The sequence below is a fragment of the Antennarius striatus genome, chromosome 3, assembly GCF_040054535.1.
Source record: "Antennarius striatus isolate MH-2024 chromosome 3, ASM4005453v1, whole genome shotgun sequence".
In the NCBI taxonomy this organism is placed as follows: domain Eukaryota; kingdom Metazoa; phylum Chordata; class Actinopteri; order Lophiiformes; family Antennariidae; genus Antennarius; species Antennarius striatus.
The window spans coordinates 22,666,384-22,681,405 of NC_090778.1; the positions used below are offsets into that span (position 1 = coordinate 22,666,384).

General features: G+C 43.4%; 1 protein-coding gene across 1 annotated transcript; it reads left to right on the top strand.

Moving 5' to 3' along the window:
• The first annotated feature begins 264 nt into the window (after window positions 1-264).
• On the top strand, window positions 265-13,218 carry pole (polymerase (DNA directed), epsilon). Its single transcript, XM_068310905.1, has 48 exons — window positions 265-387; window positions 493-628; window positions 712-792; window positions 923-967; window positions 1,047-1,139; window positions 1,231-1,385; window positions 1,461-1,605; window positions 1,698-1,778; window positions 1,873-1,980; window positions 2,076-2,186; window positions 2,305-2,390; window positions 2,481-2,600; window positions 2,687-2,819; window positions 2,913-3,026; window positions 3,129-3,341; window positions 3,431-3,538; window positions 3,629-3,757; window positions 3,833-3,935; window positions 4,029-4,175; window positions 4,278-4,423; window positions 4,581-4,729; window positions 4,839-4,931; window positions 5,172-5,474; window positions 5,563-5,758; window positions 5,960-6,174; window positions 6,503-6,605; window positions 6,693-6,773; window positions 6,860-6,982; window positions 7,069-7,278; window positions 7,359-7,571; window positions 7,662-7,805; window positions 7,884-8,024; window positions 8,090-8,243; window positions 8,389-8,495; window positions 8,639-8,815; window positions 8,901-9,124; window positions 9,229-9,449; window positions 9,539-9,743; window positions 9,865-10,038; window positions 10,263-10,388; window positions 11,138-11,270; window positions 11,353-11,554; window positions 11,640-11,771; window positions 11,945-12,138; window positions 12,224-12,424; window positions 12,494-12,619; window positions 12,759-12,848; window positions 12,929-13,218. Exons 1-48 carry the CDS (start codon window positions 320-322, stop codon window positions 13,049-13,051), a joined length of 6,882 nt encoding a protein of 2,293 aa, XP_068167006.1. The 5' UTR covers window positions 265-319; the 3' UTR covers window positions 13,052-13,218.
• The last annotated feature ends 1,804 nt before the right edge of the window (window positions 13,219-15,022 follow it).

Below are 15,022 nucleotides of genomic sequence, written 5' to 3' on the forward strand. Positions count from 1 at the left end.
ATGAATATGACATGAAAGGAATTATAAACTGCATGGTTTGCTTCAGAGACCGTGATGGTGTAAACTTTTTCCCTGTTTGAGCATGTCATCTTTTTCAATAAACGATCTTTGTACTTCCGCTCAGCTTTCTCGCGGTAACAGCAGGAACGCGCCAAATTAAGAAAACAAGACCCATGACAGGAACAGAGGGAGATGGTTCGAGAAAATCCTTTAATATAACCGAAAAATAATATTCAAATGTGGCTGCATCGACAGAGATAGAGAGTCAGAGATTCCGTACTTTATTTATCAGTATTGTGTCCGGTGGGAACGATAGAACATGGTTCTGCAGAACAGTGGTAGGTACAAAGCGGAACGGGGACAAAGTGGAGGAGATCAAGAGAACCAGTGAGTTCATTTTACTCTAGGCAGCGCTTATAGAAAATAAATGTCAGTCGTTAAGCAGATATCAGGAGCTTCCTTAACGTGTCTGGTTCTGTGTTTCTGAACCAGGGACGATGGGTCCTCTATGTCCGCTCTCAAGCGGCTGGAACGCAGTCAGTTCACCGACGAGATGGACGCCCGATTCGGTTTCGACAGGATGAAAGAGCCTGGGGAGAAGACAGGCTGGCTGATCAACATGCATCCTGTACGCCTACAGAGTGTCATGTTTGAGCTGTCTAAAGTCTTACGGGGAAAACGTGACTAATAAATGCTCTCTTTGAACTGTAGACGGAGATCCTGGACGAAGACAAGAGGATGATCAGTGCTGTGGACTATTATTTTGTTCAAGAGGACGGAAGTAGGTTTAAGGTGTGTTCGGTGGATTACTGCTACATGACGTTTACCAGATTCACCTGTTGTGAACAGTCACAGCTACATAATATGCCTCACTAAATAGCCTTTTCAGTTGCTTTAAAATATTTTGATTTTATTTCTATAGGTGGCCCTTCCCTTTAAGCCATACTTTTATATTGCCACTAAAAAGGTAAGTCTGTCATTTTATTCACATGCTGTTCAAACTGTAATAATCTGTTCTCAGATATTAAAGATAACTTTATTGCCAGAACTGCGAGAGAGAAGTTATCTCATACCTGTCAAAGAAATTCCAAGGAAAGGTCGCAAAGATAGAAACTGTTCCAAAAGAGGACTTGGACCTGGTGAGGATTTTGTTTTTAGTCTTCTGTTTCGTATAATGTGATTCTGTTCAACACCACTATGTATTGATCTGCGCTGGCCTGCTCTTCCTAGCTGAACCATCTAGTTGGACTGAAGAGAAACTACATCAAACTGTCCTTCAACACTGTGGACGACCTCGTCAAGGTCAAACGAGAGATCTCCCCAGCAGTACGCAAGAACAGAGAGAGGGAGCAGTCCAATGACGCCTACACCTCAATGCTATCAAGGTACCACATCACCACTAATCCCAGTTATTTCCAGTGCAAATACCAACCTGTTGATACCCCGTTTACTTCTTGCAGTGCCTTATCAGGTGGCAACGTGACCTCAGCAGATGAGGACGGTGTGTTAAAGAGCATTTCAGACCAGTTAGAAAACATAGTGGACATGAGAGAGTATGATGTCCCCTATCATGTGCGACTGTCCATCGATCTCAAGATCCATGTGGTAAATTCAGATTTGTGTCGTCCTAATTTTTTAGAAAACCGTCTATAAGATTTAAGTCTGCTGTTCTAAACGTCGCTCTCTCTGTTTGTCAGGCTCACTGGTATAATGTTCGATACAGAGGAAGCACTTACTCACCAGAGATTGTACGGAGGGATGATCTTGTGGAGCGACCAGTATGAGTATTTATTGATTATTTTAATATGTGGGATGTGATTTAATCAGGATCACTTTTACCTGTGACTCCATTAAACCTTGTTTTTCTCCTAGGACCCTGTTGTTTTGGCTTTTGATATTGAGACAACCAAACTGCCACTGAAATTCCCAGACGCAGAAACCGATCAAATTATGATGATCTCCTACATGATTGATGGACAGGTGGGTCTCAGTCCACTTCACACGTTTATAACGCGTATTAATTTGCTTTTGATAAATGTCTCACGTCTCCGTTTGTTTGTTTGTTTCCTTTGAAGGGCTTCCTGATCACGAACAGAGAGATCGTGTCTGAGAACATCGAAGATTTTGAGTTCACCCCCAAGCCTGAATATGAGGGGCCTTTCACTGTTTTCAATGAGGATGATGAGGTACACAGCTGCATATTAGTAGATATATTAGTAGATTTAAGTGTGAATAGAAAACAAAGCTCTTTAAAGTATTGTTGAAATATTGTATATGTAATGCTGCTATCTGCTTTGGCTACAGGCAGCTCTCATTCAGAGATGGTTTGATCATGTTCAAGAAACCAAGCCAAACATCTTCGTGACATACAATGGAGATTTTTTTGACTGGTGAGCTGTTCCTGTTTTTTTTTTTTACATTAATTTCTCGTAATGTGATACTTAGCGGTTCCTTTCTAACTTTATTTTTACTCTCTCCAGGCCTTTTGTGGAGACTCGGGCTGCCCTCCACGGACTGAGCATGCACAGAGAGATTGGTTTCCAGAAAGACAGCCAGGGAGAGTATAAATCCAGTCAAGCCATCCACATGGACTGCTTGAGGTTTGCTTAACTCCAACAATTCTATTTTAGATTTAGTGATTTATCAGAATCAATAATTCTTTCAACTTGTTCCTCCTCTTCTTCAGGTGGGTAAAGAGAGACAGCTACCTCCCGGTGGGAAGTCATAACCTGAAGGCAGCAGCGAAGGCTAAATTGGGCTACGACCCAGTGGAGCTGGACCCAGAGGAGATGTGCCGCATGGCTACTGAGGAGCCACAGGTACAGAAATTCAGGTTTACTAGCTGGGAAAATGTATTATGTATTTATGAGTTGTTTGTCATTATCTTGTTGTCTTTCCTGCTTTTCTGTTAGACTTTAGCCACCTACTCTGTGTCCGACGCCGTGGCCACATATTACCTCTACATGAAATATGTTCACCCCTTCATCTTTGCCCTGTGCACCATTATCCCCATGGAGCCTGATGAGGTTTGTTTAAGAGTTCATTCCACAGTAATGAGTGTATAAAGAATAAATAACACATTTTGGAAATCATTCATATCAGAATTAGCATTTTCCTTCTGTATTTAGGTGCTGCGTAAAGGCTCGGGGACTTTGTGTGAAGCTTTGCTCATGGTGCAGGCCTTCCATGCAAACATCATCTTTCCCAACAAGCAGGAGCAGGTCTTCAACAAACTGACAGACGATGGCCACGTCTTGGACTCTGAGACCTATGTAGGTGGACACGTGGAGGCACTGGAGTCTGGAGTTTTCCGCAGTGACATACCCTGCCGTTTCAAAATGGTATATTTCAGTTCAGCTTACAAAAAGCACCGAAACAAAGATCCAGCTGTGTGTTTTCAACAAGATGTTTTTGGTTGGTGTGCTCACAGAGTCCAGCTGCGTTTGACTTCCTGTTGCAAAGAGTTGAAAGGACGATGCGTCATGCCATCGAAGAAGAGGAGAAAATCCCTTTGGAGCAAGTCACCAATTTTAATGAGGTGTGTTTCTTTAAGCTTTTTTTTTTTTTTGTCGTTGTTGCTCCAATAATCTCATCTCAGGATTATAACAGGCTTTATGTAATTTGTAAGGTTTGCGATGAAATAAAGAAGAAGCTGACATCCCTGAAGGAGGTTCCAAACAGGATCGAGTGCCCCCTAATCTACCATCTGGATGTGGGGGCCATGTACCCCAACATTATTCTCACCAACCGCTTGCAGGTGAAAAAAGAAAAGATGTAGAATGAAATACAAAGAAAAGTATGGAATTAAATGCTTTATTCTCTACATTCACAGCCGTCCGCCATGGTCGACGAAGTCACGTGTGCTGCCTGTGACTTCAACAAACCTGGTGCCACCTGCCAGAGGAGGATGGCCTGGCAGTGGAGAGGGGAGATCAGTAAGTTCACGCTGTGTGAAAATCTATGCTGACCTGTTCATGTTGGCTTGAGCGCAGTGGAAATGTCATTCACACTCTTCCCTGTGTCTGCAGTGCCCGCCAGCCGCAGCGAGTTCCACCGCATCCAGCAGCAACTGGAGTCCGAGAAGTTCCCACCACTTTTCCCCAATGGTCCACCAAGAGCCTTCCACACACTCAACAGGGAGGAGCAGGCCAAACATGAGAAGAAACGTCTGGCGGGTACTTTCTGGTTTTCTTGCCTGTTTGGACTTTGGTGATACGCATCTTCTAATTACAGGTTTTCGAAGTGTAGCTTGACCTATCTTCTCTCTTCTCGCTCAGACTACTGTAAGAAGGCCTACAAGAAGATCCATGTCACCAGGCTGGAGGAGCGAGTTACCACCATCTGTCAGAGAGAAAACTCCTTCTATGTTGATACCGTGAGAGCGTTCAGAGATCGACGTTATGAGTTCAAGGGTCTCCACAAGGTTAGCATTGATACTGAATGAAATAACAATCATTGTGTTATTTTATACTATTTTAAGTTTTTTACATAATTTTAAATATTTTCTGTGTTCTGTAACTTTTCTCCATGACTATTACTTTTTGAGAAGTACTTGACTTTTTTTACGATCTTTACTAAAGGTGTGGAAGAAGAAGCTGTCGGCAGCTCAGGAGTGCGGAGACGCTGCTGAGGTGAAGCGCTGCAAAAACATGGAGATCTTGTACGATTCTCTCCAGCTGGCTCACAAATGTATCCTCAACTCCTTCTATGGCTACGTCATGAGGAAAGGGTAGGAGGAAAATGCATTTTTCTAAATGCACGTCATCTCTTATCCTCTTACACTGTTACATCAGCTTTCACGGCTTTACTGCTGGTGAAATAGTGTTTTTCGCCATCAGGGCGCGCTGGTACTCCATGGAGATGGCTGGCATTGTGTGCTACACCGGAGCCAATATCATCACTCGGGCCAGAGAGCTCATTGAACAAATAGGGTAATTTTTGTCTTACTTTCTCTGTTTACTTTGGAACAGATGGAGTTTATTTTGCAGGTTGGTATACTGATGACAAAAACTAAACCATATTTACTTGAAATCGCTCATCAGTAAAACGTTCTTCCCCGTTAAAATAAATTTGATCACTCAGGCCCAGTTGTCCTGAAGTTTCCCGGTATATGAACTGCAAAAATTCTGTAGTATATATTTCCCATCATGCTCCATTCCTTCTCTACTTAGGAGGCCCCTTGAGTTGGACACTGACGGTATCTGGTGTGTCCTCCCCAACACTTTTCCTGAGAACTTTGTGGTGAAATCAAGTAACGAGAAGAAGCCCAAGGTGACCATCTCTTACCCTGGGGCCATGCTGAACATCATGGTGAAAGAGGGTTTCACCAACGACCAGTACCATGAGCTGGTCGACCCTGCCACGCTCACGTATGCCGTCAGGTCAGAGAACAGCATCTTCTTTGAGGTGGACGGACCTTACCTGGCGATGATCCTGCCTGCCTCGAAAGAGGAAGGGAAGAAGCTGAAGAAAAGGTAAAGCAGTAGTGGATTTGTGGATGGATACGTTGCCAACATCAGTGAAGATTCATATTTAACTATAGAGTCTTTCTGCTCATTTTAGGTATGCCGTGTTTAATGAAGATGGCTCTCTGGCTGAGCTGAAGGGTTTTGAAGTGAAGAGAAGAGGAGAGCTCCAGCTCATCAAGATTTTTCAGTCCTCTGTGTTTGAGGCTTTCCTCAAAGGCACCACTCTGGAGGAGGTCTACGCCTCTGTGGCCAAAGTGGCTGACTACTGGCTGGACGTGCTGTACAGCAAGGTAAAAATCTGATCGAATGGTACCAGAGGGCTTCCTACAACTGCTTTTAAAAGGAATCTCAGTCATTCTTTGAGTTACTTGTGTTCACATGTCACCTGTACCTGATGAATGGAGTGTCAATTTTAAGAGAAATATTATTTTAAATGATGAATCCCTAAGGTCTTGGTCACGTGCTGATTGATTTAATTCAATGTTTTCCAGGCGGCCAACATGCCAGATGTGGAGTTGTTTGAACTGATCTCAGAGAATCGTTCAATGTCCAGGAAGCTGGAGGACTACGGAGAGCAGAAGTCCACCTCCATCAGCACAGCCAAGAGACTGGCTGAGTTCCTGGGAGACCAGATGGTGAAAGATGCAGGTCTGAGCTGCCGCTACGTCATCTCCAGGAAACCAGAGGGTTCACCGGTCACAGAGAGGCGAGTCAGCAGCTCCACTTTCTGATCATTTCAGCAGGAACCCATACGTCTTCATTTGGATGTAGCAAAATATTAAGTCACATTTAAATCATAGGGTATTAAGGAGTACTCTTGGAAACGTTAACTGTTAAAAAAAGATGACATTTTTAAACTGCTGAAACTTTAACTAATTGTGAAACTCGAATCATCTTATTGGCAAATGATATGAAACTTATGAAAATGGTTTTATAGCTGTAATGTTTCCGTTTTTCCACAAGGATAAATGTTATGTGTATAAACAAGGTTAGTGGTCTTCATTTATAGGTATTTTTTCACTTGTCTCCATTAGAGCCATCCCTCTGGCCATCTTCCAGGCAGAATCCAGCGTGAAGAAGCATTTTCTTCGTAAGTGGTTGAAGATGCCCAGCCTGCACGACTTGGACATCCGCTCTGTAAGTTGATAAATAGATATGTCGGGCACTTGGTCACAAGCTCTTGGTTTCCTCTGTGAATATGCTTTTGTGCTCCCTCCTTTCCAGATCCTTGATTGGAGCTATTACATCGAGAGGTTGGGCAGCGCCATCCAGAAAATCATCACCATCCCTGCAGCTCTTCAGCAGGTAGAAAACAATTTTCATTGGACTCACAGTCAACCCGATGCTGGTGTACAAATTTAAAAAAATACTCTGTTTCTGTTTATCATCAGGTGAAAAATCCTGTACCCAGAGTGAAGCATCCTGACTGGCTTCACAAGAAACTTCTGGAGAAAAATGATATCTACAAGCAAAAGAAAATCAGCGAGCTGTTCACCAGCGAGGGAAAGAGACAGGTTGGTTCAACTTACAGCAAAGCATCCTGTCCCAATCAGTGGACGACTTCCGGATCCCCGTTTCTAAATGGCCCTTTCTTTCTCAGGTGGCTCACCAGCCTCTTGAAGCGGGCCACACTGCAGACATAGAAGACTTTGGAAGGCCACCCAGGCCTCTGCAGCCGGCCATCTTCATCAGCACCAAGAGGAAACGGGCTTCTCAAGGAGAGGACAGCCAGGTGGAGTCTCAGGACGTGGAGCTCACTCAGTCCTGGAGGGAGATCCTGGGGCCACCCCCATCCATGGGAAAAACCCGGGTAATCCAACAGCAACAAATGGGCCATGGGAACGACACGGCCATTTTAAACAGAGAAGTTTGGGTTCTGTCCATATTCAGGAGGAGCGTCTTGTGTGGCTGCGATACCATAAGAAGAAGTGGGAGCTGCAGCTAAGGCAGAGGAAGGAGAGGAGGAAGAGGAGAAGGCTGCTTGATGGTGAAGCCCAACCCGTGGGGGGAGGAGTGATCAGGGACGGCCCCACCACGGGTCTGGGAAGCTTCCTCCGCAGAACAGCGCGCAGCATCCTGGACATGCCCTGGCAAATTGTCCAGGTGGGGGGAAAAAAATCACGTCCATTATTACGTTTGAGTGGCTTAACAAAGAATCTAATCTTACCACATGCGTTGTTCTGCTTCTCTCAGATAGCAGAGACGAGTCAGCCCGGTCTGTACAAGCTGTGGGCTGTGATCGGCAACGACCTTCACTGCATGAAGCTCAACATCCCGCGAGTTTTCTACGTGAATCAGAAAGTTCCAAAACAGGAGGAAGGAGCAACATACAAAAAGGCATAGCATAAGAAAAAGCATCGTAAAGCAGGAAAAGCTGTGTTGTCATGATTATCTAACAACAATTTGTAACTTCAGGTGAACCGCATGCTGCCCCGCTCCAATATAGTGTACTACCTTTATGAGTACTCTGTCCCAGAGGAAATGTACCAGGAACACATCAATGAGATCAACGCTGACCTCTCTGCCCCCGACATCGAAGGCGTCTATGAGACACAGGTATGTCCACAGGCACACGTCCGATGAGTCCAGTCAGATTGCAGCATTAATGTGACCTCCACTAGGTCCCGCTGCTGTTTCGAGCGTTGGTGCAGCTCGGATGCGTTTGCATGGTCAACAAGCACATAGTGAGGCATCTGGCCGGCAGGGAGGCCGACACGTTTGAGCTGGAGCATCTGGAGATGAGGTCTCTGGCCCAGTTCAGCTACCTGGAACCCGGTAAGACCTGTCTCACTTATCATCGTTATATTATTATTTTCTGATATTTCACAGTTGTTAACATGGGACCTGATATTATGGTATCCTGTTCATGAGCTTTGTTAAATATAATGAGCTGATTTAATTCTGTTTCCCTTCTTCTCAGGGAGTGTTCGCCACATGTACCTGTATCATCACAGCCAGGGCCACAAGGCTCTCTTCGGCCTCTTCATCCCATCTCAACGCAAGGCCAGCATCTTTGTTCTTGACACAGTAAGAACCCTACAGCTTCTCATTTTTTCCATTGCCATCTTGTTGGTGTTTTCTCTAATATCTTTTTTTTAAATTCCTCTCTTGCATCCCGTCGCTGCTGACAGAGAAAAAAAAAGAAGTAAATTATGTGTTAATCTTTCCAGGTCAGGAGCAACCAGATGCCCAACCTAAGTAATCTCTACACGGCTGAACGCACCGCTCTCCTGGAGAAGACGACAGAGGACCTCCTTCCTCCAGAGAAACACAGCTTCGAGGTCCGAGCTGAAAATGATGCGAAGGCCATTTACCGCGCTCTCCAGCGTATACTGCTCAACTACAAGGTAGAACGCCGCTGGATTTACTTAAACTACTAATTATCCTCTCGCTCATATCTGCACGGACGTCATCGATTGCGTGTGTTTGCAGGAGGAGCGTCGTGGGCCCACCCTCATAGCGATGCAGTCGAACTGGGAGCTGCGGCGGTTGGCAGCGGGGATGCCGGTGCTGGAGGAGTTCCCGGTCGTTCCGGTTCATGTGGTCGATGAGATCAACTACAACGTGCTGGACTGGCAGCGCCACGGTGGCCGGCGCATGATCCGCCACTACCTCAACCTGGACAGCTGCCTGTCACAGGCATTCGACATGGCCAGGTACCAAATATATTATAATACTTCTATTATTTGCGTTTATTTTTGCATTTTGTTTCAAGACAGTTTTGAACTTTTAAAAGTAATGGGGTGCCTTTCATTTCCAGGTATTACCACTTACCTGTTGGGAATTTACCTCAGGATGTGTCCATTTTCGGCTCCGACTTGTTCCTGGCGAGACATTTACGGAAACACAACCACCTGTTGTGGCTTTCGCCCACAGCCAGACCCGACCTGGGGGGAAAAGAGGTCGATGATAGTCGTCTGGTCATGGAAAGTGATGACAGAGGCTCTGTGGAGATCAACACTCAGGGGTGCTTTTCTACAGGTACCCCAACCTCGGAGAGAGAAAACAGAACGGTAAAGCGCTGTGTTTTTATTTGTATTTGTGTGTGATCTCGCTGCTGTTTCCATCAGTGTGTGTGGAGCTGGACCTGCAGAGCCTGGCGGTGAACACCATTCTCCAATCGCAACATGTCAACGACATGGAGGGCGGAGCCAGTTTGGGTGTCAGTTTTGACGTGATCCAACAAGCCTCCTTGGAGGACATGATGTCAGGGAACCAGGGCGCCAGTGCGCTCGCCAGCTATGATGAGACGGCTCTCTGCTCCAACACCTTCAGGTGTGAAAACAGTCATCATACATACCAAATGGGCTTTTAGACGTTTCTCGTTTTTAAGGAAGCTACTTGATATTTTTGGGCTTCTGCTTACCTAAGTGTTTCCTCTGTGCTGTGCGAGAAGGATCCTGAAGAGTATGGTGGTAGGATGGGTCAGAGAGATCACACAGTACCACAATGTGTACGCAGACAACCAGGTGATGCACTTCTACCGCTGGCTGCGCTCCCCCAGGTCTCTGCTCTATGACCCTGCGCTGCACCGCACCCTGCACAACATGATGAAGAAGGTGTTTATACAGTGAGTGCCGCATCATTTTTACTCTATTATTTATTCATGTTCATATCTGCCACTTGTTTATGACACCAACATTTAGCAGTCTCTCTGGGGGACAATTTTTAATCCGTTATTTCTGGATTTATTGACTTTGATCTCTCTTTAATCCCTCTAATGTATATAACTTTTAACATACGTGGGAGTGACATCATCCTCTCACATTAATAAATGTCCTGTTTTCCTCTCAGGTTGGTTTCAGAGTTCAAACGTCTTGGCTCCACTGTGGTGTACGGAAACTTCAACAGGATCATCTTGTGCACTAAAAAACGGAGGATAGATGACGCCATCGGCTATGTAGAATATATCACTAACAGGTCGGTTACTGAAGTTCAGCCTGTCAGAACACTAAATCACTAAAGCTTGAACAATCAGGAAATAGTTATAAAAAATAAGAATCAGTTACAGTTAAAAAAATCTGAGTTTCCTTGAAGGCAAGACACATGAATTCTTTCTGATTGCATTATCATGGTTATATACTGGTGGAAGCATCATGTCTCCACCTCTATCCAGTGTTGCTTTTAATGGCAGCAGTAATAAAGGCGTAATTAATTCATATCTGCATCCATAAAACAAACAAACCTTTCAATGTGTTAGACAGCTGAGCCAGAATGCTTATTTCTTTATTTTCAGTGGTCTGAAGGATGAAAATTAGAACACTAAAATCAGAGGAGAAAAACAACTAAACTATCCATTAGAGCCGCTGCATGTTAGTCGGAGATGATGCTGTGGTCTCCATCAAGGGAAGTGAGTCCTATAAAGCAAAATTAAAAGATGAAACTAATGGACTAATGGAAAGGATAAATTAAATAGTTAAGTTTAGCCACTATATCAATATTTCAATCTGAAGCTAAATATCTCATGGGATTGTGATCATTTTAAAATGGTTCCAGCTTTTACTCGAACAATCAAGTAAATCATGATGCTTTTAACTGTAGGCATCACAAGTATGACAACCCTCCTTCTTAGAATTCTCACTCAACATGTCACACTATTAAAATAATTAAAAATCTTTCCTTCATATTGCTAACATGAAAAAAAATGATTTTGTCTGTTTATCCTCCAGCATCCACTCCAAAGAAATCTTTCACTCCTTATCCATCTCCTTCTCCCGATGCTGGGAATTCTTGCTCTGGATGGATCCGGCCAATCACGGCGGTGTGAAGGGGAAACTTCCTCCCAGCGTCATGTATGGAGAGGTAATCCCAACTTGAACTTTAGACTCACAGTATACTTGAATATCAGAAGAAGAACTCATGTCTTCTTGATGGTATATTTTAGGAAGGAGCCAAGCAGAAGAAAGATAGGCAAGGGGAGGACGAAGAGGAAGGCAGTGAAGATGAAGATGAGGACAAAGCAGAGGAAGACAATAATGAAGAAGAGACGGATGAAGTGGAGGAGCTCATTGAAAGCAACTGGAATATCATGCAATACCTTCCCCAAAGTGCCTCCTGTCAAAAATACTTCCTCATGATTGTGTCTGGTAAAAAATAGAAATCAATGCAGACAAAGCTTTTTATTTTCTTGCATTTGCTTTTCTCTACTCACTCTCATGTTCTCCATGCCAGCCTACATTGCAGCAGTCTACCACAGCATGAAAGAGGAGTTGAGACGCAACACTCCTGGGGCAACGCCGATCAAGAGACGCGGAGGCAGTCAGGCTTCCCAGCAGGCAGCAGGAGACTTGAGTGCTCTTCCTGGTAAGATGGTGTTTGGATAGTTGCTTATATTACTAACGACTTCCATCAAGCTTATTAAGAAGTTCTTATTGCGTTCATAGAGTGGAGTGTCTGTTAAGATGGGATCTTTTAATGTATGTGAATACATTTCCTCTCAGTTGTGATGTTGTGTTTTGTTTTGTTTTTTGCCACAGGAATGATCACCTTCTCTCAGGAATACGTGTCCAGTGAGCTGACACAGAACTTTTTCACAATCACTCAAAAGATTCAGAAAAAGGTGACGGGCACTAGGAGCGTGAGCCATCCCTCAGAAATGTTCCCAGTCCTGCCTGGATCTCACCTGACACTAAACAACCCAGCACTGGAGTTTATAAAATACGTCTGCCAGGCATGTCGCCACCTTTTCAAGTTTCCCTCTCACCACACAAGGAAAATAGCTGAAGCTTCTCATTTCCATCTGGTTTTCTATTCAGGTCCTTTCTCTGGATGCCAACATCACTAACCAAGTGAACAAGCTGAAAAGAGACCTCCTGCGTCTCGTGGACACCGGAGAGTTTTCCGAAGAGGCCCAGTTCCGTGACCCCTGCAACTCCTACATCCTTCCGGAGGTCATCTGCCACCACTGCAATTTCTGTCACGATCTTGACCTCTGCAAGGACCCCTCTGTGGCACAAGTGAGAGGAGGAGCATCATAGTGACAACCTGTATCAGTTCCGTTGAGATAACCATTGTCTTCTCTTCAGGACGGTTCGGTGTTGGCTCAGTGGTTCTGCTCCAACTGTCAGGCCCAGTATGAAACTGAGTCTATAGAGATGGCTCTGGTAGAAGCTCTGCAGAAGAAGCTGATGAGCTACACACTGCAGGACCTGGTAAGAAAATAAAATATTATCATCTACTTGACTGTATTTCATCCACCCTCTCTCTCTCCATGTTTCCTGGTTAAACCTCAGCAGTCAAATAAATAAATGTTCATTAAATCCCTGAGAAAAACCCTTTGTGTGATTCTAGGTTTGTAAGAAATGTAAAGGCGTGAAAGAAGCCAACATGCCGCTTTACTGCAGCTGTGCCGGAGACTTTGATCTCACCTTCCCAGCCAAGGTTGTTCCTCTGAAAAGCAGTGAAACATATGAAACACGTGTGACCTTATTCTAATTGTTGTTTTCTCTTCTCACTTAAAGAGCTTCTCAGAGCAGATCACAGTGTTTCGGAACATAGCGTCTCACTACAACATGAGATTCCTGGAGGAGACCATTGACTGGCTGCTTGTTATGAGCCCTCAGATCAGCCAGAGATCTCAGTGAATGTCAGAGCTCCCGTTGGCAGAAACATTCCCCGGTTGTGCACTCGTCCATCGACCTCGACGACGTCTGATGCCCTGAAGTTTAAGGCTTTTCCATCAGGAACTCGATGTGGGAGGGTTAGAGGAGAGAAAGTTTTCCTGTAGATAATGTTTGGACCCAAAATAATGTCCCAGTAAAATTATCTGTGTGTTTATTTCACATTTTAAATATCAATAAATGTTTTTTTCAGCTGTGAGCCTGAATGTTTTCACTTCTCAGTCATGTTAGGCAGTAATAAGTCTTCTTTCTACTCAGTCATTAATGTTTCCGTTCTGACTTGTGACCTGAGCTGCCTCGACTTCACTCCCATTTACTCCATAAAGTATGTCTGATGCCGCTTAATTGCAGCGTGTATAAATATTAACCATTCCGTTTCTTTAGTGTAACTTCCTTAACCCATAAGAACCCACACCCATTTATTCTTTCAGAAAAATTATGTGGGTCATATCACAACCAAGTGGACCACATAGAACTCCTTTCTAGTTTTTATTATTTTATATAACACCCTGTATTACAAAAGATCTGTGCTGCTACATATATTTCACACCGGGCATGAGTGGTAAACATATTCCTTATTTGAAAATAAGTAAACCTGACAGTTTTTACTGCTTGCTAATGCAAAGCATTTTCCATAACATGTATAAAAAGTGACACAATAACAAGGTTTAACAAAATTCTTCATCGATTTGGTTTTACAAAGTATGCAAACCATCAAAAATAAATAACTGCCTATTTAGGGGCATTTGCAATAAGCTGTCATAGCTACAGAGAACTGAACAGACCTAAAAGCCTTATTTGTACAAAAAAAATTAAATGCTGAAGAGCAATGCAACTCTGAAGGACCCCATTTGATCATTGTTAGAGTTGTGCTCTTTTGGGATGATATTTTAAATTGTTTTGTTTTTCTAATTATTCACTACACTTTTATTTGACCATCAGAAGATATTTCAACTCAATGTAATTGAAACAGCTAAATTAATTGGGCGGTATTAATATTTTTTGTTGTGACAAATGGGTCACATCAGGTTTCATATGTCACATTATTTCTGTAAGTTGTTTGATGTTATTTTCTCAACAACTATGGTCAGACCAGGTCGATAGTGATAAAGAACATTCTATCAAAGCATCAAACCTGTTAAATGTGTTTGAAATTACCTGTAGTACCAAAAAATAGGTTTTTGAAATTAGCTGCTTCCTTGAAATTTGCATACAGGCCATACCATCATTTTGGAGAGGTCACTTCCTGTCACAGTCACATGACTGTCACATGGTCACCACACCAGAATGTTCAGTACATGTCAGACACAAAGCTTTATAAGGAAGAGTCTGGGACATTCAAAATGCATGTTGCACTGGTGTAACCATGGTTTCTTATGAGTTCTAATTTCGGGGGGTTTCCTTCTCATGTCATCAGTCTTTACATGTTAATACATTAAATTGAGCATTTTTGACAATGAACAGAATAAGTTCTTTACAATTACACATTTTATTATTTTTTTGCTGAATATCTAAAAATCATTTGTCGTCAGTGATTCCTGTGATGTTAACCCATGCAGCTCCATCGCTTTAACCTCATTACCCCATAGATACATGACTCACCTTGACTCTTCTCCCCCACATGTACAGTAATCCTATTTCACACTGGTCTGAGGCTCAATTAGATTATATCAGTATCTCACTGTATGTTGCTGCAAATGCAGGAATAAGTGTATTTAAATGCCCTGTGACCAAATGCTTTGGATTTTCAACAGTCAGCCACTCTATGTACAAATCAGAGAACAGGTCTTGAGCTTACATGAAAACCGTTTATGAAGATTTAACCCATATTTTTAGCTCCATACATGTCAAAAACACATTTTCACATCAAAATGTCACACTCCATCATGTTACTCCATCCATCACTGCAGATATTGCAGACTTGAATCTTCAGTC

Excerpts from the sequence above, each read along its gene's own strand:
- pole (XM_068310905.1), top strand. The coding sequence starts at position 320 with ATGGTTCTGCAGAACAGTGGTAGGTACAAAGCGGAACGGGGACAAAGT. Across the intron at positions 3,539-3,628 it reads AAGTCACCAATTTTAATGAG|GTTTGCGATGAAATAAAGAA; the intron begins GTGTGTTTCTTT and ends GTAATTTGTAAG. Across the intron at positions 4,424-4,580 it reads AGTTCAAGGGTCTCCACAAG|GTGTGGAAGAAGAAGCTGTC; the intron begins GTTAGCATTGAT and ends TCTTTACTAAAG.